This window comes from Vulpes lagopus, chromosome 1 (genome assembly GCF_018345385.1).
Source record: "Vulpes lagopus strain Blue_001 chromosome 1, ASM1834538v1, whole genome shotgun sequence".
Taxonomy (NCBI): Eukaryota; Metazoa; Chordata; class Mammalia; order Carnivora; family Canidae; genus Vulpes; species Vulpes lagopus.
The window spans coordinates 172,633,875-172,659,171 of record NC_054824.1 but is presented as its reverse complement, the minus strand read 5'-3'; the positions used below and the strand labels follow the sequence as shown (position 1 = coordinate 172,659,171).

The 25,297-nt window shown below is 33.8% G+C and overlaps 1 protein-coding gene across 4 annotated transcripts in view; it reads left to right on the top strand.

Moving 5' to 3' along the window:
* Positions 1-25,297, top strand: part of CEP350 (centrosomal protein 350) — a 151,298-nt gene that overhangs the window by 12,849 nt on the left and 113,152 nt on the right. For 3 of the 4 annotated variants that reach the window (XM_041756359.1, XM_041756369.1, XM_041756337.1), the window contains exons 2-6: positions 14,279-14,364; positions 15,600-15,646; positions 17,736-17,850; positions 18,876-19,035; positions 22,332-22,945. In XM_041756359.1, the coding sequence (XP_041612293.1) occupies positions 14,292-14,364; positions 15,600-15,646; positions 17,736-17,850; positions 18,876-19,035; positions 22,332-22,945 (1,009 nt within the window). In that variant the 5' untranslated portion in view covers positions 14,279-14,291. The remainder of the gene's footprint in view (positions 1-14,278; positions 14,365-15,599; positions 15,647-17,735; positions 17,851-18,875; positions 19,036-22,331; positions 22,946-25,297) is intronic. The other variant, XM_041756348.1, reaches the window with a different exon arrangement.

Sequence of the window (25,297 nt, the reverse complement as noted above, 5' to 3'; positions counted from 1 at the left end):
ACTCCCCCTGAAAGGTAGGCCATCAGAGATCCCTGGACCATGGTTGGGATTGGTGGTATAGATTATAGAGTAGAATAAGACTTTAGAAGACATATAGTTATAATCACCTCTCATGGATATTTCTGGCTTGTACATCTGAACTGTGATAGGGAATACCTCAAGTTTGTTTTTTGGGAATAATCATCAGTTGGCTTTTGGAGATGTTGAATAAGATGTGCCTTTGAGGTTCTGAATAAGCAGCTTGATGTGTGGGTTAGCATGTTAGAGACATGGGCCAGAGTTTGGCAGTCTTTGGCATATACATGGTATTTGAAGCCTTGGGCATAGTGATGTCCCCCAGAGTAGAGTGTTAGAAAAGAGCCCATGGTCAAACCTGCTTGAACCTCTAGATTTAAGAGAGAAGGACTAGCTAGCAGAGAAGACTAATAAGAGAACTAGAGAGAAGATGGAAAACCTAGAGCGTAGTATATGGAAGTCAAGGGAAATGAGTGTTTAAGAGAGTAGTTAACTGTGATGAATGCTGCCAAGAGGCCAAGCAAGATGAGGACTTCTTATTTGGAAATGCCTGGGGGCACCTGGGTGGCTCAGTCCGGGCTAAGCATCCAGCTCTTGATCTCAGCTCAGGTCTTGATCTTAGGGTCATGAGTTCAAGCCCTGTGTTAGGAGAAAAAAAATGCAATTGCCCATTAGCTTGAGATGTGAAGAAATCTTTGGTGATTTTAGTGAGAGCTGTTGTGGAGAGATGGGGATGCCAGCCACATTGGAATTGCTTGAAGAGTGAGTGAAAAGTATCTCCAGAAAGAGACAGAGTGTATTTAAGGAAAAAAAGAGCAGTAGTGGAGAAGGGTGCTGGGTTACGGGACTTTGGTGTTGTTTAAGTAAGAAGATTAAGTGTAAATGCTGATAGGAAGAATCTTGGTGAGAGGTGGAGGCTAGAGATCACATTAAGGAAAATGTAATTGATAATTGAAGTTTCTTGAAAGAACTTGGCGGTGGGGAGATCTTAAAATAGATGAAGTATTTGTATGGCTCCTTTCCTCTAAAAGTTACTTTTTGTGTTTTTTTCCACATGCTCCCTCTTGATGAACTCTTAGCCTGCATAAGTAAGGAAGTTAAATGGTAAATATAGTTCTTTTAAATTTCTTGACTATCGTTATTTTCCTCTGAGACTTTGTGGTTCCCTTATGAGGTATTTGCATGATACTTTGAAGTGTGGGCTTCAAGTAAATAGTTTTTGCTATCAAGTAAATAGTTTTTTTTTTTTTTAAGTTGCATACTTATTTGGTAGAAGGTGCGTCTGCTTTTTATATGTTTCATCTTAATCAGATTCTTTTATGTCATTTTTATAGCTTTATTGAAATTCTGTTTCTGTTTTCTTTTGGCAAGATAGAGTCATCCTTAGCTAACTTTTGGAAGTTGATTATTGTTTTGAGTTTTTCATTTTTTGTGTGATGTAAATAGAACCATGTCAAATAGAATTTCTTTTTTTAGTCCTTGTGATATTTGACTTTGGTCTGAACAAAGCAGCATTGTTCATTTATGCTTTGACTTTAGCATGAAACAACTTGTTTCTCTACAAGATGCTAGTTAAACTCACTGTAAAATGGATACTAGAATGAATTGAGTCACTTAGATGAGTAATAAAAGTAGTCTTAAGTTTGGGGCGCCTGGATGGCTCAGTTGGTTAAATGACCCTTGACTTTGGCTCAGGTCATGTTCCTCGGGGTTGTGAGATCGAGCCCTGGGTCAGAACCTGTGTTGGGCATGAGCCTGCTTGGGATTCTTTCTCTCCCTCCCCTCCTCCTCTGCCTTCTGTCCAATTAAAAAAAAAGTGTTCTTAATTTTTCTGAAATTTAAGAAGGTTGCAGTATAGTAAGGAGACAAAATGAAATGGAGTGACATAGATTCTATGTTATTGGTTTCTCAAAACTGTGGTCATAAGAGAGGAGTGGCCAATAATTGATCCTTTAAAAACAAATCATGTTGGAGAACTCCCATGATGTTGTTCCTTTCCTTCTCCAGCTTCGTCTCTTGACATTTTTTTTCTTTCTAACACATGGGACTTTTTGGTTTCTTAAAATGTGTCATGTCTTTTTTGTCTCAGGATTGATCCACATATTGTTCCTACTGCCTGGAAAGTTCTTTCTTGACTATTCGTGTTTATCCTTTAGATCTTGATTTAATGACACCTTCCAGATTAGATGAATTTCCTTTTATTGCATGCCTCTATGGCATTTCCATTTTTTCTCCTTAATTATTTTCATCCCATTTGTAATATTTGTTGAATATCAACCTTTTGAATAAACCTTTAGATTTCTTTAGAGTGGGGGCCATGTTTCTCTTCACTGCTCTATCCTTGGTTTTCATTCCTACAACATACATGGCACTCAGCAGATTGAGGGAAAGGTTTTTCATGAGTGTGGAAGAATACAGTCTGGTGCAACACCAAGGAAATTGCTGCAACATCTTACCTGCCCTGTTTAGAATGGAGGGTGGAATAAAATACTTTATCTGTAGACATTTGTGAGGAAGCCCTGTCCTTTCTGGTGAGTTTGAAAAACAGTCAAGACGTGTGGGTTAAATGAGTATTCTCTAAAGTTAAAGTGGATTGAAGTTAATGGAACAGAGGTTCTAAAGATGATAGAATTGAGGCGAGAAAGCCGAGTGCCTGGTGATGAAATTATGAAAGAGAATAGGGGATAATGATGGGGGCTGAGTTTGAATGAGAGGCATTATATGGATGCCTTTTAGAAGCTTACAGAGTATTGAGAGATCTAGGTTTAATTTCTACATCTGTCACTGAATGACTTTGGACTATGTCCATAGTCTTATACTGTTTCTTCATCACTAAAATAGCTATATAAATATCCCCCCCCCCCCAAATTTAAAATACTTCACATAAAAAACTCATTTGTTTTTAAGAACATTAACGAGAGAAAGAAAAGTAGAAAAAGATACGGAGCAGAGTGTTTGGTGGGGAGGTAGTATTTTTGGTTCTATGCAATTGAATGTTTAGTGTTTTTATAAACAAAGGAAAAAATTGTTAAAGGCCCCCAAAAGCCCATGGCTGTTCTGTTACATACACCCCACTGAGAAAAAGAGCACCAGGAAAAGAGCAGAAGTGGACAAGAGAAACCCAAGAGTGGAGCCAGGTCCAGATGAGGGCAATTTTCCTGAGCAATATGTTCTTAGAGTCACAGAGAGTAAAATAACTCTTTTTTGCCAGAAAAGCAGTGGGAAGAAATAGGAGGGGGGAAGAGGGTAAATAAGGATTTCAATGCATAGGGGAAAGGGTAGGGGGTGGTGTGTTATGGACTTTTCTCCTATCCTATAGCCTCAACATATAAGTGAAGGGGGACAGAGAAGAGTAAAGATTTCCATTTGCATTGAACAGAGCTTTAGGTTAAGGGGAGGAGTAAAAGGCAAATAAGGAAGAGGATTCTGGGTTGTGATGGAGACTGAAAATAAGGTGGAAAATAATACAGTTCTTGGTCCACAGAGAAGGAACACAGAAAATGGTAGGTAGGATGATTAACTATTAACTGCCTTCATGGTCGCCATAGAGGTCTGTAACTTAAGCTTCTGGCTTAAAGATATTTTTTTTTTTGCTCTCAAGTGTTCTGGAACTTCAGAAAAGAGATGGTTTTAGGTGGTTGGGGAATAGGATTAGTTCTTTCCATTGATGCTCATCTTTATGGAATCATAAAATGTTTTTGGAAGTTTCAGGCCTCAAAGAGTAGAATTGAAAATAATCTCTAGAGCTGCAGTTCTGAAAGCTGGCAGTATACTGGGATCCCTGTAGACTTAAAAATACAGGTTTTGGGAAAAAAAAAATACAGGTTTTGGGCCTCTCCTCAAACCTATTGATTGACTCTCTTGAGGGTGGAGCCTCAGCGTTTCAGTTTTTAATGTTATCCAGGTGATTCTCCTAGAGTTGGTTGAGAAAGTAGCTCAGGAGACAAGAACTCTGTAGCTGCTTGGAGGAGGGCATTAAGTAGCTACTCTCAAAGTCATTTGCAGTGGGAATGATTGGGAATGTATATGTGGGTTATTTGGGAAAGAATTATTTTTATAGGCTTGAAGACTAGCTACAGAGGATAAGTAGAGGAAGTAATGATTTTAAAGTATTGTATTTAAAAGCTGTTTAAATACAAAGAATGTTTTCTGAGTGCCTCTGTTTGCTATGGATTAAACAGCTATGATGACTTTATGAGTAAAGGTACATGTTACACTGACATGTTAAGACCAATATTTTGTACATTATCTTTAATAGTCATTCACATTATGTGCCTACATTTTTAAAAAAGAAACCAAATATATTATCATCATATGTTTAAATAAATGTGTATTTGTGTGTATGTATGTTGTGTATCTCATTCATTGCAGTAATGGTCTTTTTGAGTTTTGAGAGATTATGTTGTAGGTTTATTCATACCTTTTTTCAGATTTAGAGAAATTAATTGTAAGTACGTTTGGTATAAATATGAATAGTAGATATAAAAATGGGGAAACCAAGGTGAGAAAGGGAGGAGAGGAAGTCAGATAAGAGATTAATATGGAAAACAGGAAAGGAGTAAGATGGAAAAATATAGAAGAAAATGGGAGATAAATGGGGAAAGGGGAAAATATACTACTAATATTTGAAGAGAATATAATAGATTTGTTTTTTAGTGAATGAATATAGATGTTTCTCTAATTTTAAGCAGATTTTAACACTCTACTAGTGAGTGAAAGAGCCAGAGATGATAATAGAGAAAAATATTAGGAAGCCCATTTTTCCCTTTCAGCTCACTTTAGATTTTAGGATTTTAGAAGGAATGTTATAGTATGGGTTTTAAGAGAAAGAATATGTTGTTTACTGATTGAATTAATCAAATATGATTTAGGACAGTGTGCCTAGATTTCTAATTCCATTTAATTCAATTTCTGTGTTAGGATTCTGGCTTCTTACTGTCCATTAGAGACTCTTGACATCTTGGAATCTTTGGTCACTAGATTTTATCATAAGTCAGAGTTCAGGTGTGTTGAAGATAGCACTCAGCAATATCACAATATTCCCAGAATCAGGGAATGTGATTGCTAACAAAGTATTCTTTTTTTTTTTTTTTAATTATTTATTCATTCATGAGAGACATAGAGAGGCAGAGACAGGCAGAAGGAGAGGCAGGCTCCCTTCGGGCAGGAGAGCCTGATACAGGACTTGATCCCAGGACCTCGGGATCATGCCCTGAGCCAAAGGCAGACGTTCAACCGCTGAGTCACCCAGGTGTCCCACTAACAAAGTATTCTTAATGAGGTAGATGTGTTTGTCACGTTGTAGCCTGGTAGTTAATGGTACCCCTCTGTTCATTCCCACAAAGATTGTTCAGATGGGGCCATCTCATTCCCCCTCTGAGAAACACTAAGACTTTATATGAGGTTGAAGCCGTGGGTCTAGTGATTAATCTTTGCACTGGGTGAGTAGCTGGGAGAAATGTCTTCCCTTTCTCAGTAGTTTCTGCTTTTCATGGGCTCTACAGGGTAATGTATTACTGCTCCACTTTAACTGCTCCTTATTTTGTTCATGACCAGAGTGAATAAATGCACTTCCAATACGGTTTACATAATTCTTGTACTTTTTTTTTTTTTTAACCTAATCATAGTAAGGCTTTTACTTGGTTTTATAGACAAAGCAAAAGCATTATGTTTTGCTTCCGTCATCTGATTGATTCCATATTAATGATATGCTTTTAGCAAATGACTCCCACTGTTTACATATCATGTATTTAGTTTATTATATGGTCACCTGTAGCCCTCTTCTTTACACTGTTATTATCAGGAAGGGCAATTATGCTTGTGTGGCTTGTAGTGTATTTTACCATATATTCGTGTAGTCTACTTGCAAAATAGTATATGGATTTTGTTCCCTTGTTTTACATTTTTTTTTCTTTTTTTCCTGGTTCCCTTGTCTAGTGGTGTTTGTTAATTGTGTTACTTTTTCTTTCTTATGAGTAGTTTTCCAGCCTGGCTTTTTAAACCATGTCTTCTGCTTCTCTGATCATGTTTCTTGTTATTTCTGTTGATTTAACCCACTCCTTTCTCTGGTTGTCCTTTTACTGGCAGCCTTGCCTTTGATTCCTCTGTTCTTTTCTGTTTAAGTTAAAATTATAACAAGCTTTCAACGTTGCCATTTGTTTTTCTGTTCATAGAAGGTCTCTTTTGATGAGAGGGTAAATAAGATATAGTCCTTAAGGACCATACAGCCTTGTGGAGAGACTGATAGACATGTGCTATTTGTAACTTTATAATTTTACCACATTGTATACTATTTGTTGATATGCGTGTCACTACATTGTGAGCATTAAATGCTCAAGGAATGTTCATTGAAGAAATGAATGAATGATGTTTGTGTGTGTCTAATGGTAAGGGCTCTAAAAAGTTAACAGTGCTATTGGGGAAATAATATGATGTGGTAATTCTGTTAAGGAACAGTGGGAAAAGATTTATAGTAGATGGCATTAACATTTGGACTTGAAGAATATTATTGCCAGAGAAAATTTAGGAAAAGAATATATGGAGGTAATGAAAATTTCTGCATGTTTAGGGAATGCACTCTAGCTATGGCTTTTTTGACAAGAATAACTGGTATACAGTGAAGATAACAAAGAGGCCAACACTGTAAATTAAGGTTGTGAAGGTTTCCAAGTTCTCTCAGGCTAAGGAATTTGGAATTTTATCCCATAGGTAATAGTCTTTGGAGAGCTATAAAAGCAGAATTGCTGGGTTCTGTTTTTAGAAAGATAATTGTGATTGTAGTATGGAGAATAGATTAGGAGCAGAATAATTTTGGAAGCTTTTACCACAATTTAGGCTAAAAATAATGCTCTGAACAGAGGTAAGAGGGAGAGAGAGGGGAAGAGAGAAGTTAAAAATATCTTAAAATTTTTTTTCAACATCTTTATGGAGGCTATTTTATGTATCATAACAAAGAAACGTCTTTAGGATAGTATTGACTTGTTAACTCAGTAAATGGTGGTGAGGAAGAGGCAGAAATGGCAAAGATGAACTGGATGCATGACAACCCCATTTGCTAAGAGAAAAAGAAGGAACAATTTTGAAGATAGACAATACTGAATTTGGTTCTGAACTTGATAAATTAGAATTGTAGCAGGCTTTGGAGGTAGACTATCTAATAGACTGAAAACTTGGGTCTAGAGTTCAGAGAAAGACCTAGGGCAGAAATAGGATGACTTTTAAGAAGTGATTTGAAACCAGGAAAGTGTGTGCGATTGCCTGGGAAGAAGGAGCTGTAGAAGATGGGCCTAACAATGGAACCTTTGAAAATGTTACTGTTGATGAATTGGACAAAAGTAGGGAAGCCATCAGTTAAGGAAAAAAAAATCAAGAGGGTAAGGGAAGTAGGACAAATATGTTTTTCTAATCCCAAGAGTAATGAGTATTTCAGAATGAAAGCTTAAAACCCCAAATGTAATAATTTTAAATACCCAACTGGAAAACTGTGTTACTACAAAGGTGTATTTTAGATTTTCTGGACAGATGGACTGTCTGTATATCTATATCTACATCTGTATCCATGTATATAATGTTTAAACTTAGTTTTAAGATCTTCATAAAAACAAACATAAATCAGGAAAATAGTTTTTTAGACTTTAGAAAGTATGGGCTTTTTGGGGTGCCTGGGTGGCTCAGTCGATTAAGCATCAGACTCTTGATTTTGGCTCAGGTCATGATCTGGCATTGTGAGGTCAAGCCCTGCAGTCTCCATACGCAATGTGGAGTCTGCTTGAGATTTTCTGTTTCCCTGTGCCCCTTCCCTCCCTGCTCATGCTCTTTTTCTCTCTTCAAAACAAAACAAAACAAAACTATGGACTTTTTAGTTGAAGGGCTGTTTACGAGAAAATGAATTTGTAGGATAAAGGGAAATTTTCTCACTGGATTAAAAAAATGTTTTCTAGTGGCCAGAGATAACCTCTCAAAAAACTGTCCTAGAAATTTTCTGTATTTTGTTGTTCTTTTGAAAAACAATATATTTGACACATTTTTTCCTGTCATATATTTGAAATATATTTCACATATATTTCTCTTAATAACTTACTTCCTCCAAGTCTATGAGTTAGAGGTTTGAAATGATTTCATAGGATCCTCTTTTTCTGTAGGGTTTTGTCCCCTTTTCCCCTTAAATAAAGAGAAATAAAAGGAAGTTTGTTGTAAGACTTCACAGAGGCCTCAAGGAATTCAGGGACAGAAAATGAGGTAGTAGTATTATGGGAACTGGAAAATTGTTAAGAAAAAGGCCACTTTTTCCCTTTTTTTTCAGAGGTTATGTGATCTCTCCTTTGTTTTTCTTTGATCTTCATCTTGCTTTTCATCATGATCTTTCATCTTGGCTCCTCACAGCTCATTGACTCAGTTGTTTAACATTCCATTTCAAAATTCTTAGCTCTTTTCTTGCTAGGGACTGGATGAGGCACTCCTCCAATCAGCTATAGTGGGGGTGAGGGGTTGTGGATGAGAGTGGGGATGTTCTTCAGAGAGGAACTGTGAGTGGGCAGACACACTGATTGACGTCTGTAATACATTCATACACAATTTCATTTAATCTTTTGGGAACATTACTTATATATGTATGTATATGTAGTTGCCACACAATGTTATATTAGTTTCAGGTGTACAACATAGTGATTTTTTTTTTAATTTTTATTTATTTATGATAGTCACAGAGAGAGAGAGAGAGAGGCAGAGACACAGGCAGAGGGAGAAGCAGGCTCCATGCACCGGGAGCCTGACGTGGGATTCGATCCCGGGTCTCCAGGATCGCGCCCTGGGCCAAAGGCAAGCGCCAAACCACTGCGCCACCCAGGGATCCCCAACATAGTGATTTTAAAGGAAAATTTTAAAGGTATAATTTGCGATCAGTGTTTTGTGCTGAATAGGAAGGATTGCCATTTGTATTTTGGAAAGTATTCAGAGTCCAAAGAGGACATATATGATAAGCATTGAGTTTGGGATAGTGATTCTTACTTCTGAATAGGGGGAAATGGATATGAGTAGAGGTACACGGGACTTCAGCCGAATATCAGTAGTTTATTTCTTAAACTGAGTGGTGAGTACATAGCTGTGTATTATTATTTCTTAAATATATGCCTTAACTATAGGATATTAAAACACAGTAAAGAAGAAAATCTACTTTGTGGATGACTAATGGTCATTTAAATTTAGACTTTGACAGATGACAAATCTCAGAAAATAAAGCAGTCTGACAGGATGTTGCAGATCTGTTAACCCTTTCCTGAATGTCAGAGATATTAACAGTATGACACTAATACAATTCATAAAGTAACTTTTAAAATATCAGCTTAATGAGATGATTGAATCTAACTCTTAGAAGCATTTGTAAGAAAACCATGGCTATCTGCCCTTGTTAGTAGTGAAAGATGGTGACAAACTTATTACTAGATAACAGAATACTTTTATGAACATGGTATGCTGATGCCATTAGGGCTCCTGATGCAAAAATTGCCTCTGTCTCTTTTTTCTCCTTCATATCAAACATATCGTAGGCATGTCCTAACTAATGTGTCTTTAAGGATATACTCCCAAGAAGCTTTAACAGGTCTCTGCCAGTAGGATTAATGTTTCCTTTTGTGATATATGTACATGTATTATGGTATTGTCCAGATTGTTATATTTCTCAGTTATATATGTGTTTACTTCACCTACTTGTTTACTGGATTCCTTTCAGAATGTCATTAAGGCCAGGACTTCCCTCTCTGGAAAAAATGTACAGAGATGATAGAAAATTTTGCGTACAATTTCAGAGAGTTTATATATTCCTTGAATATCACTCATGGATCCCTAGATAGATAGGTCATTTCATCTTCCTTTTCTATAATACACAGTATTTTGCAGTAGGTACTCAAAAATGTAGGTACTCAAAAAATGTTATCACAAGGTTATTGATATGCAAGTTTATTTTCTCTGTTCTTAGTCTTAACAAAGACTTATTACATTGGACTAAAAAGTTCTAACTATTTTCTGTATACAGGATACATCTTAAATAAAATGTCCCAGAAAGCTGAGAATTGAAAGGGTAGGGCAAGTGCAATAGAATAAAGCAATTCTTGCTTTATATTAATAGCATACAAAGTAGAATTGAATATTAAAACATAGTTCTCTAGGGACAGTGATGGTCATTTTTTATTGAAGAAATATAAAATCCACATGACAATGTAACAGCCATGAACCTTTATGTGTTAAATAATATTATCAAACTATATAAACATGAATTTATAGAAATACGAAGAAGAGACAAAAGTAGTTTTGGTAGCTTTTGTCCGCCTCTCTTTAATTCTTGACAGATTAAGTAGGCAAAAGAGAATACACAGATGTTCAATAAATAATCCCAAAATTCCTATATGGCTATAGAATAAAGTTGTCATGTTGCCTATAAAACATTTAGGAAGGTAGTTTCATTATTCCCTAATAAATGATCTTGAATAAGTTTAATCTGTTTGACTTGGTCATCTTAAAGTGGTTGGAAAATACATTTTGCAGATTGGGATTTATAGTTTAAAGATAAGAATTTTGACAGATTCTCTTCTTTCTATAAGGAGATTTTTTTTTCAGTGTACTTTTTCCTCAATTTTTTCTATTTCTATAGAAAATAGTGATATTTTACATATATACTCTTACATAAAGAACTGTCCTACTTAAATAGATTCTATTAATAATACTTACTAGATATGGGCTAACCAGGGATTTTGAAAGGTGAATTACTGAAAAACTGACATTTATGAGACTAGACATATTATGGAACTGAATTAAAACTGAAATTATAAACCTAAACCAGGCATGTTACCAGAAAAATACTTTGAATTGATGATTGAAAAAGCATGCAAGTGCACAGCTTGGTGGAAGTCTCAATCTGAACGCACTCATGTAATTAACACCTATATCAATAATATTATCAGTACTTCAGAAGTCCTCCCTGCCCCAATTCCAGTCACCCACCCTCCTCACCACTATCCTCACTTCTAATGCCATAGATTACTTTTGCCTGTTTGATACTTTATAAATAGAAATATACAGCATGTACACTTGTTTCTGGCATTCTTAACATGTTTGTGTTCAACTATCTTGTTACAAGCACTTGTAATTAGTTCATTTTTATGTTAAATAGTGAATATACTCTATTTACAAGATGAAACTTTACATATATGTCACACTCCTGATAATTGGATTATTTGCATTTGACGATGATTAACCATTAAGAGAGTTTTTATTTTGAAGTAGATAGAAATGCATTTCTTTTTACATCTACTTTGTTTCAGCCTTATCAGCATTAGCCTTTAAATTATGGACATATATATAATTTTTGATTTTTTAATCTATTTCTCCTTCTCTTTGGAAAATTGATAATTATATATTTTAGCATTTTAGTTTTAAAGCAAAGGGAAGTCTGTCCAAAGAAAAGTTTTGTCAAATTGTTGGCAAATCATTTAGTAATATAGAATAACTTATGTTTGTTAGCGTTTTGATAGTTAGCTACACCAAAAGTATTTTTATGAGAAGGAAAGTAAAGTGAGTTAATTTTTTGAACTATGTTGGTATCACTGATAGAAGTTTTTATAGTTGGACGAATTTTAAGCTATTGGCAAATATAGTGATCTTAGTTTTTCTATCATCCCTGTATATTTTTAAAAACTTAGATTGGCATTTCCTAGAGATGTATAATTTATAACAAATTTTATTTTTAGAACATTTTTGAATTTTTAAAAAGGATTTTTAAGCAAGAAAAAAATAAAGCAAGAATTATTTACTGTAGGTGAAATTAATTCTCCTAAAAATTAATTATGCCTTCAGTTTTATATGTTTCTATTTTAGTAGGTAGGTTTTTCTTTATAATTTTTTTCAAGATTTTATTTATTTTATTTTATTTTTATTTTTTTTTATTTATGAGAGAGACAGAGAGAGGCAGAGACACAGACAGAGGGAGAAGCAGACTCCATGCAGGGAGCCTGACGTGGGACTCCATCTGGGTCTCCAGGATCACGCTCTGGGCTGAAGGTGGCTCTAAACCGCTGAGCCACCCAGGCTGCCCAAGATTTTATTTATTTTAGAGAGAAAAAGAGAGAGAGAGAGAGAGCACAAGCATGTGGAAGAGTAGAGGGAGAAAGAGCATCTCAAGCAGACTGTGCTGAGCACACAATAGCTCACAATGGGGCTTGATCCCACAACCCTGAGATCATGACCCTAACTGAAAACAGGAGTCGGTGGTTTAACTGACTGAGCCACCCAGGCATCCCCTCTTTTCCTTAAATTTAAATTGGATTCTTTAATATACAACAGACGGAACTGCCTTTGCAAACACTGGTTGAAGAATATTATTTTTATCAAATGTGACAAAGGTCATATATTCATAATGTAAAGAACTCATCAAATTGATAAGAAAAACATGATCCTGGTAGGTAGATGGGCAAAGGACATGAAAAAATAGTTCACGCATGAAGAACTAAGGTTAAGATCTGTGGTAAAATGTTTAGTCCTGCTAGCAATCTATTGAATTCAAGCTAAAACAACCATTTTATTCCCATTCTATCAGCAAAAGTAAACAGAATAGATTTATGCTCAATATTAAAGATGTTAATGAAAACTAGTAGGCTCATTGTAAATGAAAACAGTTGTATCCAATAAAAAAAAACAGTTGTAAATTTTAAGTTGGAAGACAGTTTAACATTGCATGTCAAGAGCAGCATGTTCTTCACATTCTTTAGTTCAGTTTTAATATTATACTCTGTAGATCTTGTTCTAGATAAATAATCCAAATAAGCAAAAATTCACAGATACACAAATATGTTCATTTCTTTGTTATCTGTAGAGAAAATGAGACATAATATTGTACTGGTAGTCTTTTGCTATGTAACTCCAGAGAAAAAGCAATGCCTTTTGTGACCTAGACTTAAAAGTTACTCACCTTCCACCACATTGGATTTGTTAAAAGTATATTGCTAAGCCCAGCCTACCTTAATGTCAGAAAAATTAAACTCTGCTTCTTGAAGAAAGGAGTATGAGAGAATTTGTGAATATATTTAAAAACTACCACAAACATCCAGCAGTTAAGTAAGACACAAAAATGAAAAATTTTTACTTTTTATAAAATTAGAGTATACAAATTAGAGTCTATATAATAAAATTATAAAGAATAGAAGGCACTATGCAAAATAACTTAATGATCATTTTAAGGTTTGGTGAGTAGGAATGCGTTTTACCCTCCTGTGTTTTCTAAACTTTCAGTGTTATGTGAGTTTTATAACAATAATTCTCTCTATATAGGAAAATATGACTATTATCAAGCTGTCTAGTCAGCATAAGGAGATCATGATTGTTCTGATTTATGATATATTTTTTCTTTTTTTATTGTGATAAAATACATAATATAAAATGGACCACCTTAATCATTTTCAGTGTATAATTTAGTGATGCTAAATACATTTATATTATTGTGCAACTATTATCACCATCCATCTTGCATTACTTTCCATCTTACAAAACTGAAATTCTGTACCCATTAAATAAAACCTCCTATTCCCCCCCTTTCTATCTCTTGGCAACCATTATTTTACTTTTTGTCCCTATGACTTTGACTATGCTAGGTGCCTTATATACAATGGAATCATATAGTATTTGTCTTTGTAACTGGTTTATTTCACTTAGCCAATGTCCTCAAAAGTTCATCTGTATTATAGAATATGTCAAAAATTCACTCATAATGCTGAATAATATTCCACCTTTTCATCTGTTGATGGACATTTTGGTTCCTTTCACTTTTTGACTATTGTGAATATGCTGCTATGAACATGGATGTACAAATGTCTCTTTGAGACCCTATTTTCAATTCTTTTGTGCTGTATCATATGGTTAATTCTATTTTTATTTTTTTGAGGAACTGACATACCATTTTCTATAGAGGCTGTATCATTTTACATTCCCACAAACAGTTCAAAAGAGATCCAATTTCTCCACACCACTTGTTATTTTCTGTTGTTGTTTTTGTTTCTTTTTGATAATAACCATCCTAATTGGTGTAAGGTGGTTGTAATAGATTTCTTAATGGTTTAGTTTTCCAATGGGGAAAAAAGTTATTAGATTATCAGGGCATAAAGATAACTTTAAGAGTTGACAAAGTCCTTTTCTGACTTTTATGAAAGTTAAGATAAATGAGAGTATTTTCTAATATTATAATATTGATGTTCAATGAATGCTGATGGTATGATTGTAGGTAAATTGGCAGGATGAAGAGCAGCAAATCAAAAGAGGTGCCTTTACCAAATCCAAGGAACTCTCAAAGCAAGGATACTGTTCAAGGTATGATTTGTTTTCTTTTTTTTTTTTTTTTTTTGATTTGTTTTCTTTAAAGTTTAGAACTTGGGATCCCTGGGTGGCGCAGCGGTTCGGCGCCTGCCTTTGGCCCAGGGCGCGATCCTGGAGACCCAGGATCGAATCCCACATCGGGCTCCCGGTGCATGGAGCCTGCTTCTCCCTCTGCCTGTGTCTCTGCCTCTCTCTCTCTCTCTCTCTGTGACTATCATAAATAAATAATAATAACAAAAAATTAAAAAAAAAAAATAAAGTTTAGAACTTAATGCCTTGTTTAGGTCATATGTATAAAATTCTGGGCTAATTAATAAATGAAAATTATATGTATACTTTGATTTATAAAAAGTGGATAATTTTGAAAATTCAATTTGTTTTAAATATACAAGTTACCTTACCCTCAAAAGTGTCCTATGGTAAACTGTCTTATAAAGGAAAACATCTATTTTAAGAAGGAACCAGTATATGTAAAATTACTTTACACAGTTTCATGGAAATTCTCATTGTCAACAAATGGTATAATATAGCTTCTAATATAGTTTTAGACCTATAGTACACAGATAAGAAAAGGAAAAATCTCATTGAACTTTTTTTTTTAATGATGCATTGGAGGTTACTTTAATTTATAACATGATATATTTTGAGGTGCATTGACAACCTGTAGTACATCAGGAGGAAGATTATTTGGTTTATGAGGGATCTGGAAATCATGTCACATGAGGACATTTGGAGGCAATGAAATTGTTTATTCTAGAGAAGGATGATTCAAGGATCTAGGTGGTTTTGTACTATTTGAAGAGCTGTTAGGTAACTAGATTTTACCTTTGTTTCTATTGGTAGATTGAAGTCTGAAGTAATTTTCTAATCTTTTCAACTTCATAATGTGAAATATACTCCAATACAAAATTTTGTGTTTAGATCATTGGGGAAAACTGAGGATACTGCTTATTGTTGGAGATGTCTGATGTGGCTTTGAGCAAGGAGGTTGTCGTAAGAACTAATAGGATCAGTGTCTAATACAACTCTGAACCATATATTAGGAAACGTGGCTTTACAGAATGGGAAAAGAACCATGTTTTGGTTCGATATGATAAAGTATTGCTGAGAAATAGTTCTGCCTAAGAAAATGGTTCTCACACTTTTGAGTGCATTTAGGAGCTTATTAAAATACAGATTTTGAGAACTATTTCAGAGATTCTGATTCAGTAAATATCAATGTTCCCCAGCAGGTATAACCACATCGTGGGATGCACTTTCTCAGACTAAGGCTGCTGTAAGTAGTTAGAGCTTCTATTTATTTCTTTCTGGTTTAAAATTGATTTCCTGTTACGATTGAATAGATGACGTTTTTTTTCCGTAGTACTTTTTTCATAGGGAAATAAAGATTTTGGTAAGAAGTACCATATATTACAAAAAATTTAAAAATAAGTTATATATTACAAAATGAACATTAATGATGACTATTAAATAGTAGAGGGATAATCAAGGTACTTCTTTAGGTGTCAAGAACATTAATACTATGGCATATAAAATATTAAAGTGACTTGTGCTATTATTCTCCTATAATAAATTTATTCATTTGGTATATTGAAATGAAGTTTTAAAACAAAATGAATTTGGGAATGTGGGACTATGTCTATGTAGAAGGCTCAGAGTCAGAGAGGAAATGACAGGAACAGCTTCTTTAATGGACTAGGAGTTACCTCTTTTGTGGCACTGTTTTCTCTCAGTACTGCTGAAGACTGACTGTGGGCAACTTGTTTTCATTTGTGTTCTGTCCAGGCTTGTCTGGAGTTTAGGAACCCAAATTTGACAAGTGATACCTAGTCCCCTCAAAGGGAAATTCTTTGCTTTTTCATTTGCTCTCCAGGAAAATTATTCTTCTATATGTCCTTCTTTTGTTTTCTTTTGTATCTTACCTGAATGTGAGTCACCTATTTCTTTACTCTGTGAATATGGTATTTTCTGTCCCCTAATCTTTTGAACTAGTTTGAAAATGCATCTGGAAAAGGTGCTGTAACCTAGATTTAGTCATAATGTAAGGCCGAGTACAACATTATATATTTTCTCTCCTACATGAGTATTATATATCTACAATGTAGGAATAATTTTTATTTCCAGTTTAATTTAAAGTTAATGTAATTTATTTATTTTTTCAAAAGTTAATATAATTTAGAGCTGGACTGTTAAAAGTCGTTTTTTCAAAAACTATTGTGTTTTTAGAAATAACTTTTAAGGATGATAAGGGGCTTATAAATACGAGAAAAAGCTTGATACAGATTATAGAGGTTTATTCCAATTTGTGAGTACATAGTGCCACAAAAATCTGAGAGAAGATAAATCAGAATTTTACAAAGATTTTACCTCTCTGTGGTAGAATTTTGATGATTTTAGTTTCATTTTTTATGCCTTTTCTGTGTTTTCCAAGTTTATTCTTGTAAGCATATAATTAGGAGAAAATGCTTTTTAAATAATTGAGAACATTGGTGGTCTTACCAGAAGTTGACTTATATTGTAAAGTGTATGGAAACTTGAGTTTTGTATCTTCTGAATTTTATCTTTATTGTGAAACTTATTTTATAGGCATAAGACTACTAAAAAGTTGTGGTTGTTTGAACAGTTCTAAATTTTAGTCCATCTGAATTGTTCTTTCCTAATTTCCCACGTAAAATGCATAGGATGTGTGACATAACGATATATGCCATATAATGTCAGAAAATGTACTGCTTTAAAAAAACTCAACAATAAAAATGTAAGTTAACAAGACAAACAGAGGGATCCCTGGGTGGCGCAGCGGTTTGGCGCCTGCCTTTGGCCCAGGGCGCGATCCTGGAGACCCGGGATCGAATCCCACATCAGGCTCCCGGTGCATGGAGCCTGCTTCTCCCTCCGCTTGTGTCTCTGCCTCTCTCTCTCTCTCTCTCTCTGTGACTATCATAAATAAATAAAAATTAAAAAAAAAAAAAACAAGACAAACAGAAACGTTTTGATATTCTTCAGAATCGTTTTTGGTTTTCTTGTCCAAAAATGGGCAGCATTGTATCACTTGTTACTATAGCTGAAGTAATAAGTAATTAAAAAACTAATATTGCAAAAAATCATCCCTGAGTTGTTTTGACTTTGGAGAAAGGTATTGGACAACATAGGTTAAATAACATTGTAAATTGGGGTGTCTGCCTGGCTCAGTCAGCAGAGTATGCAACTCTTGATCTTAGGGTCATGAGTTCAAGCATCACATTGGACACAAAGCTTACATTTAAAAAAAGGTAAATAAAAAATTAACTATGTAAATCAATGGTAGGTAAATGATGGTGTTTATTTACGGAATTAACCCGTTTGTTGTGATGCTGTTTAAACTTTAGCTGAGACACATTGAAAACAAATTAGAAGTAGCCCCTACAAGTACAGCTGTGTTTGATTCTGTCATGGATACCAAGAAATCTTCTGCAAGTGCTACCAGAAAAATAAGTAGAAAAGGTATGTATAAAGTTACTTCCAAAGATACAAATATATTAAATATAAATTTTTGATGTTAGTTTTGTTTCACTTTAATTTCACCATCTCATATATTTGTTAGCTCTTGTCAGAGACAATACCTCATCAACATTTAGGGTTTTTTGTGTTTGGTACTAAGTAATTATGAAGCAGCCTCACATTCAGTGACTGGAGATGATGTTTTCACCATCTCTGTCTCTTTTTTATTTAAAGATTTATTTATTTTAGAGAGCTAATGAGCAAGGGCAAGAGGGGGGAAGGGCAGAAGAAGGAGGGGAGAGATTGGATCTCAATCAGACTGTCTGTTGAGCATGCCGCCCATTATGGTGCTCGATCTCACACCCTGAGATCATGACCTGAGCCGAAATCAAAAGTCGGATGCTTAACCCACTCAGCCACCGGGTGCCCCATGTTTTCACCTTTGGCAATGGGTCTTCATTGCTTTTTAGTGATAAGAATTTGATTTTAAGCCTTTGGGATTATAGAAGTCTTTAAAAAAAATTCGTAGATCTATCAACTTTGAAATTTAGTTAGCTTCATGAGATGTATGTATTTTTAAGGGGGTTTAAATCATAATTGGAATAGCTAACAGATACTGTCATAAATTGACAAAATGCAAATACTTTCTTTGGTTACCTTCATATATGTAATTCTGTGGTTTCTTAATTAGTGGGCTAAAACCTGGAGGTTAGTACTTTCCATTAAAACCATTTTTTTTTTTTTTTAGCCTATATGTCTCTTGGGTTTTAGTTGAAAATTCCTTTTTTTTAAGTGGGTGAGAGCCTTCTGCAAAAAAGAATTTTATATGTAGAGTTTTTCTTTTTTTGTTCAGAATAGTTTTTTCTGTATAGATTGAGTTATTATAATAATTTAACCTGAATTTTTCCATCTATTTATATAATATCCAACTAGAGATGCCAGAAATAAGAGTCACCTAAGTTATTTTCATAAATACTAGCCAAACTCAGAGGCAATAATATGTTCTTACAGATTTTCTTTTTCTTTAGATGGTAGATACCTGGATGATTCTTGGGTTAATGCTCCAACCTCCAAATCTTCTAAATCACGGAAAGAGAAATCTCGGAGTCCTCTCAGAGTTACCACCCTGGAGAGTAATGTAAAGAAAAATAACCGTGTGGAGTTTCGCGAACCTTTGGTTTCTTACAGGTTTGTGTTTAAAAATAAATTGTCATATAGGATTAGCCTGTTAAGATTATAGTTTATTTTCTGAGTTTTTCATAGTACTCTGACTCTAGTATTATTACTTTTTCATTTTCCAAAAAGATAAAGCAATAATCTTTTATATTATGAAATACTGACTTTCTACTCTTTAACAGATTAAATATCTGGGGGGGGGAGGGGGGGGAAGGGAGGAGGAAGAATTGGTGGCCCCAGGCTACCAATATTGTAATATGTTTTCTGTAGATAGATTACTCAGTCTCTGAAAGTATGGATTTTTTTCTTTCTTAATGTCTCAGATTAGGTGTTGTGCATAATGAACCTTGTATAGCTTAGTTTTCATCTTTTTTTTTTTTGGTGGTATTAATCAGTTACCTAAAGTTTCTTCCCTGTTGAGAATGTGAGTTGGTTTATTGTTTTTCACTTTGTTGTTCGTGGCTCCTTTCAGCAACTTAAACTGTCAGATAGATGTTCAGGACTAATATATGAATTCTGATAGTATGGATAATATCAAGTAATGTGTATTTTTATTAGCCGATAATTTAGGATATTCATTAAATAAAGTTATAGAATGTTTTATTTGAGGAACATTTTACTAAATATATAAAATATGTGTTAATGGTCTCAGTATAGCAAATAGTAATAGGTAATAAACATTGGTCCTTATATTTCTTTGTTTCATTTATTAATGTTTTTAGTGTTATAAAATGTCAGTAAGTCCAGGAATTTCATGATGGTGCTAGACACTACTGGGTATATGTTTGTACTCTTAAATTTGAGAAAAAGAATTTGGGAGATGGAAGTAGATCATGAGTTCGTTTCAGTTCATAATATCAATGTTTGATTTGATACAATTTTGAAATATTTAGGTGAAAATATTCAGTAGACATTTGAAAATTTGAGCAGGAATGTGTGTGGAAAGGTCAGGGCTGGGAATATAAATTAGGGAGTTTATACTAGTTTTGAAGTGATAAAAATGGTGAAGAAGATATAGAGAGAAGGCCAGGGAATTAATCTGGGTAAAAGTTTATAGTTTAGTAAAAGGAGAAAGAAAAAATAAGAAAAATAATCAGAGTTCAGAAATCTTTAACCACACAACTATTCAGCAACTTGCCTATAAACATATCACAATTGGAATTGAAACTAAATTACTCTTTTCATATTCTAGTATTCTTTCTGCAAAGAATACTGCTGATATTTAAAATTTTGTAAATAAAAATGTATCTTTTAAGGTAAAAAAAATACCCATAGGATAGCTGTGAATAGAACATCCTTCATCTAGCTGACTCCATCATGTAAGACTCATCTTTTAGCACCTTTTTTATGAAACCTTGCCAGATCTGTTTCTTTTTTTTTTTTTTTTTTTATTTTTTTTTTTTTTTTATTTTTTTTTGCCAGATCTGTTTCTATCCCACTCCATTCTTGCAGCCTATTTAGCCCTTCCTGTATGCTCTTATAATACTGTATAACATCCTCTGTTAAAGTATATTCATCTTACTTTGTATTTTGATTCATTATCTACCCATTACATTAGTTTAGGGCTGTAAAACTGTCTTATTCTCAAACATTAGCTTAATGACTGTCATTTACTAAATATTCCATAAATATTTTTTCCTAACATTTATTATGAAAATTTTCATATATACAGCAAAGATGAAAGAGTTGTATAATAAACACGCATATATATTCAGTAAATATTTAATGAATGAGTTAATGAAAGACTGAAATTACTTTTTTCTTTTTTTGGTGGCACAGATTGTGACATAATCTGTAAACTACCTTTTTGTGCTTTATTTTATTCTTTACACGTGTTAATTTTATACCTAAATCATTTTAACTATTAATTATTATGGTCTGGTAAAGGTAGTGCAAAATAACTGAATTTAGTCTTGATCTCTAGTAGAAGCTACATGAGTCAGTTCTCAGCCACCGTCTTTTTTTATTTATTTATTTTTATTTATTTATTTTTTATTTTTTTCAGCCACCGTCTTGTTTAATAATCAACCATTCAGAACAGAATCTAATATTTTTTGGGTCATAGTTTCCAATGAGAATTTGATAAAAAACCGTAGACTATCTCCAAGAAAAACCCACATACTCATAGACTTACAATGGATATAATTGCCATATTATGCTGTAACAGAGTTATGGCTTTAAGAATTTTTGTGGTATTTAGAGTTTTATGCCCTTACATGAAACATCTAGATCCATGCTATATAATAGAGTTGTTAATGTGAACCAAACATATAATTTAAACTTTTTTAATAGTCACATATCTAGACACATGAGGATGTTTTATATTCTTTTTTTGTTGTCATTCTAAGTCTTTAGAATCTGGTATGTAATTTACATTGTAGCACATCTTCCATTTGGACTAACCACATTTCAAGTGCTCAGTAGCCACATGTGGCTAATGTCTACTCTTTCAGACATTGCAGATCCAGATTGTAATGTTCACTTTTATAATTTTGTTGAGTATTTTTTCATAAATCATGTGCTCTTACTGCTGAGGCTTGTCTTCATTGACTTCCCTTTTAATAAACTGTTTGTTTTCCTAAAATATAACTTATTAGAATGATAATATAAAACAAGTATTAAATAGTTAAATAAAATAAAATAAAAATCTCAGGAGGAAGACTTTTGCTAATGTTTTTATGAATAGGGAATATGGACTTTGTGATATGTACTTTGGCAATGCCTAATCTTTGCTTACTCCACGATTTCTAGATGTGCTTTACAGAGTTTGAAGCTACCAAAAAAAAGTGGTCTGTGGTTCAGACAAATTCAACTTTACTAACTACATTTATTTGGAGGAAAATATTTATTATACCTCTATTTTATTTCTACTCCCAATCTGTTTGTTAATTTGGTACATTATTTAGAAGTTACAAATACAGAATTTGAGAACTTTTTTCCCTGTATTTAAGATTTCATAGAGAAATAAAATATACATTTTGGTAATAGATGTCAAGTGAATATCCAAAGTCAGATTGTAATCCTATTTTCTGGGATTTCTTAAGGAAATTTATCTATACATCTTTTGCATATTTCTTATTTTGTAATATGCAGATTAATGATTTAGGTTATTTGCCATCTAACTTGATAGAGAGGGGGCATTGAGCTTTAAATCTCAATATTAGTAGTGGTTTTTTTGTTACTAACCTACTGGAATTCCTAAACTTTTTTGGGATCTCTGATATTAGCATTCTCTCTTCAGTTTGTATGACTGGTTTCAATTAGGTTTTTGAAATCTTGATTCAAAACTTATTGTTTTTTAATAATAGGGAGATCCATGGTACACCTTCCAATATAAGTCCTAGCCATCTAGAGTCAAAGCATGTTTACTGTGTGGATATTAATGAAGAAAAGCCTGAGAGCAGGAACCGGATGATATATAATCGAGAAGAACGGAATATACATTGCTGTGATTTTGAGAGCTCCCAATCCTCTGTCATCAATGATACGGTGGTTAGGTTTTTAAATGATCGACCAGCAATTGATGCATTACAAAATTCTGAATGTTTAATTAAGATGGCAGCTCCTGTGAGAACTGAGGAAGAAAATTCTAATAGAGCAAAAGGAAATGAGAAGACTTCTGTAAGTAACATGGGCCATGATGTTGATCCAAAAGTGTTACGGATAACTGACTCTTCTCCATCCTCTACTAGTACTTCTAATTCCCAAAGGTTAGATATCTTAAAGCAGCGACAACATGATGTCAAACTGGAAAAACTCAAGGAGCGAATTAGGAAACAGTGGGAACACTCAGAAGAAACAAATGGCCGGGGCCAGAATCTGGGTCATATTGACCATCCAGTAATGGTTGTTAATGTTGATAACTCAGTGACAGCAAAAGTCAGGAAAGTGGCAACAGCACCACCTGCTCCAACATATAAAGGTTTGTAATCAGTCTTTGTATCTTTCTGTTTTCTTGTCCCCCTTTCTCCCTAGGATGTATTTGAGTAGAAAGGCTCATCTTTATAACAGGGTGTGATTCTCAAATCAAATGCTTAAGAAATTAATTCAAAGTGCAGGTTAAAAATGCAGATTCCTGGATGCTACACTGTACCTAAATCAGAATTCTGGGTATAAAGTCCAGAATTAGAATTTTTAACAAGTCACTTAGGGGATTCTTACGGTTTAAGAACCCCTATCTGAACAGTTAATAAGGTGAACAAAAGAGAAAATAAAAGAATTAGTACTATTTTCAGAGAACTGAAAGAATATTACCCTTATTCTGGCATTGTATTTGAATTGCTGTTAGGAAGTCTTTCAGAAGTAAATATTTAAAAGCTAATTTAGTCAATTCCAGTTACATTTAGTTACAGAATATTTTGGCACTGATTATCCTGTTACTATTTTAAGCTTTGAGTTTTGGCAGTAACTGTTTCTCCCCTATGTTTGAGAATACAAATATTTAAATCAGATTTATACCCTAAAAAAAGTTAAATCAGATTTATACCAATATAGATAGATTTTCATTGGGAAAATACTTCTACAAGAGAATTTTTGTTTGTTTGTTTATTTATTTATTTATTTATGATAGTCACAGAGAGAGAGAGAGAGAGGCAGAGACACAGGCAGAGGGAGAAGCAGGCTCCATGCACTGGGAGCCCGACGTGGGACTCGATCCCGGGTCCCCAGGATCACGCCCTGGGCCAAAGGCAGGCGCCAAACCGCTGCACCACCCAGGGATCCCTGAGAATTTCTGTTTTGTAGGCAACTCAAGTTTTTATATATGGTGGTTTAAGAATTTGTATTTTTTTGTTCCTGAACTTGTTTTCAGGTTTATGCGTATTACGTTTTTAATATAAAGAGTTAGTTTCATTGCTCAGATTACTCTCTGTTAGGCTTTTGTCATTAAACTTTCTGCTACTGTAGCCTTTCTTTTGTGGATGCTTTTTAAAGTTCAGTTTTTCAGAGCACCTGGGTGGCTCAGTGGTTGAGCATCTGCCTTTGGCTCAGGTTGTGATCCCACGGTCCGGGGATCAAGTCCTGCATCAGGCTCCCCACAGGGAGTCTGCTTCTCCCTCTGCCTGTGTCTCTGCCTCTCTCTGTGTCTCTCTTGAATTTAAAAAAAAAAGAAAATCGACTTTTCTAGATAAGTGTCTAAAGATCAAAATACTGTAAAGATTCTTTTTTTTTCTGTGAATTTTAAGTTGTTAACAAAGTAGGACAGTTTTGGCATAGTTTGTTTTGTAATTTTCTACCAAGTGCTAACTTTTCTCTGACCAGCTTTGCAGTTCTTTGTAGTCCTAAGGTGTTTTAATCTTTTTCTCCAGAATAAATTTTATATGTAGAGTTAGAGCAATTTTCAGTTTTATTTTGTGTTGCTTATTATGTGTTAATAGTGATATTCATTGTAAATTAAATAAAAGATGGGTAATTTATGACAATTATTGGATGGATATTAGCAACAATTTTATCCTTGCTAATTTGTGATAAAATTATGAGCAGTTCCCTTGAGAATACTGAAAACTTGCTCTGTTATCTAGGATTGGTCTAATGTAATATTAATTAAATTATTTCATATCCTTCTAGTCATTTGTGTACCATGTAGTTATCCATGCTTTTAACAGAACAAATAGCAAATGGTGGGGTCAGAATGTTCTTGTTGGTTCTGAGATAGCGATTATCCAGAACTTTTGCTATACTAATGTCAGGTCCATTAAATGAGGATTGTACGTTTAAGGTTGTCGTTATTTGCTATATTAATGTCAGATCCATTAAATGAAGATTGTACGTTTAAGGTTGTCTAGAAATTTATTCTAGAAATCAAAGTTCTGAAAGTTATTCCAATAAGGGAAAGTTAAGATGGCCAACTTAGATCCATATTTTATTTAATAATTTATAAAAATCTAAAAATTAAAAATAGAAACAAAACAAAACAAAACACAGCTCTAAAGAACTGGAATAAAAATCTTCAAATCTTAACTTCCTTTGAGCTGGTGACTGGATTTCCCATATGCCTTTGACTTACTAATTTTTTAACCTGTTAGTTTTTGTATTAAAATATTTTAAATTCGAATGCTTGGGGACTATTTTATGAAACATAGCATGCATTTGAGAAATCATAATATGGTTTCCAATGTCCTGAACAATGGATTTTTTTTTCCCAGTAGTGAAAAACTTTTTTGTCAACTTTTTGGCAGTGTAAATCAAAAGGATCTTAATATGCTATATATATATTTTTTAATATGCTATATTTTAAAGTGACATTTTAATTTCATTTGTTCAAATATATAATAAT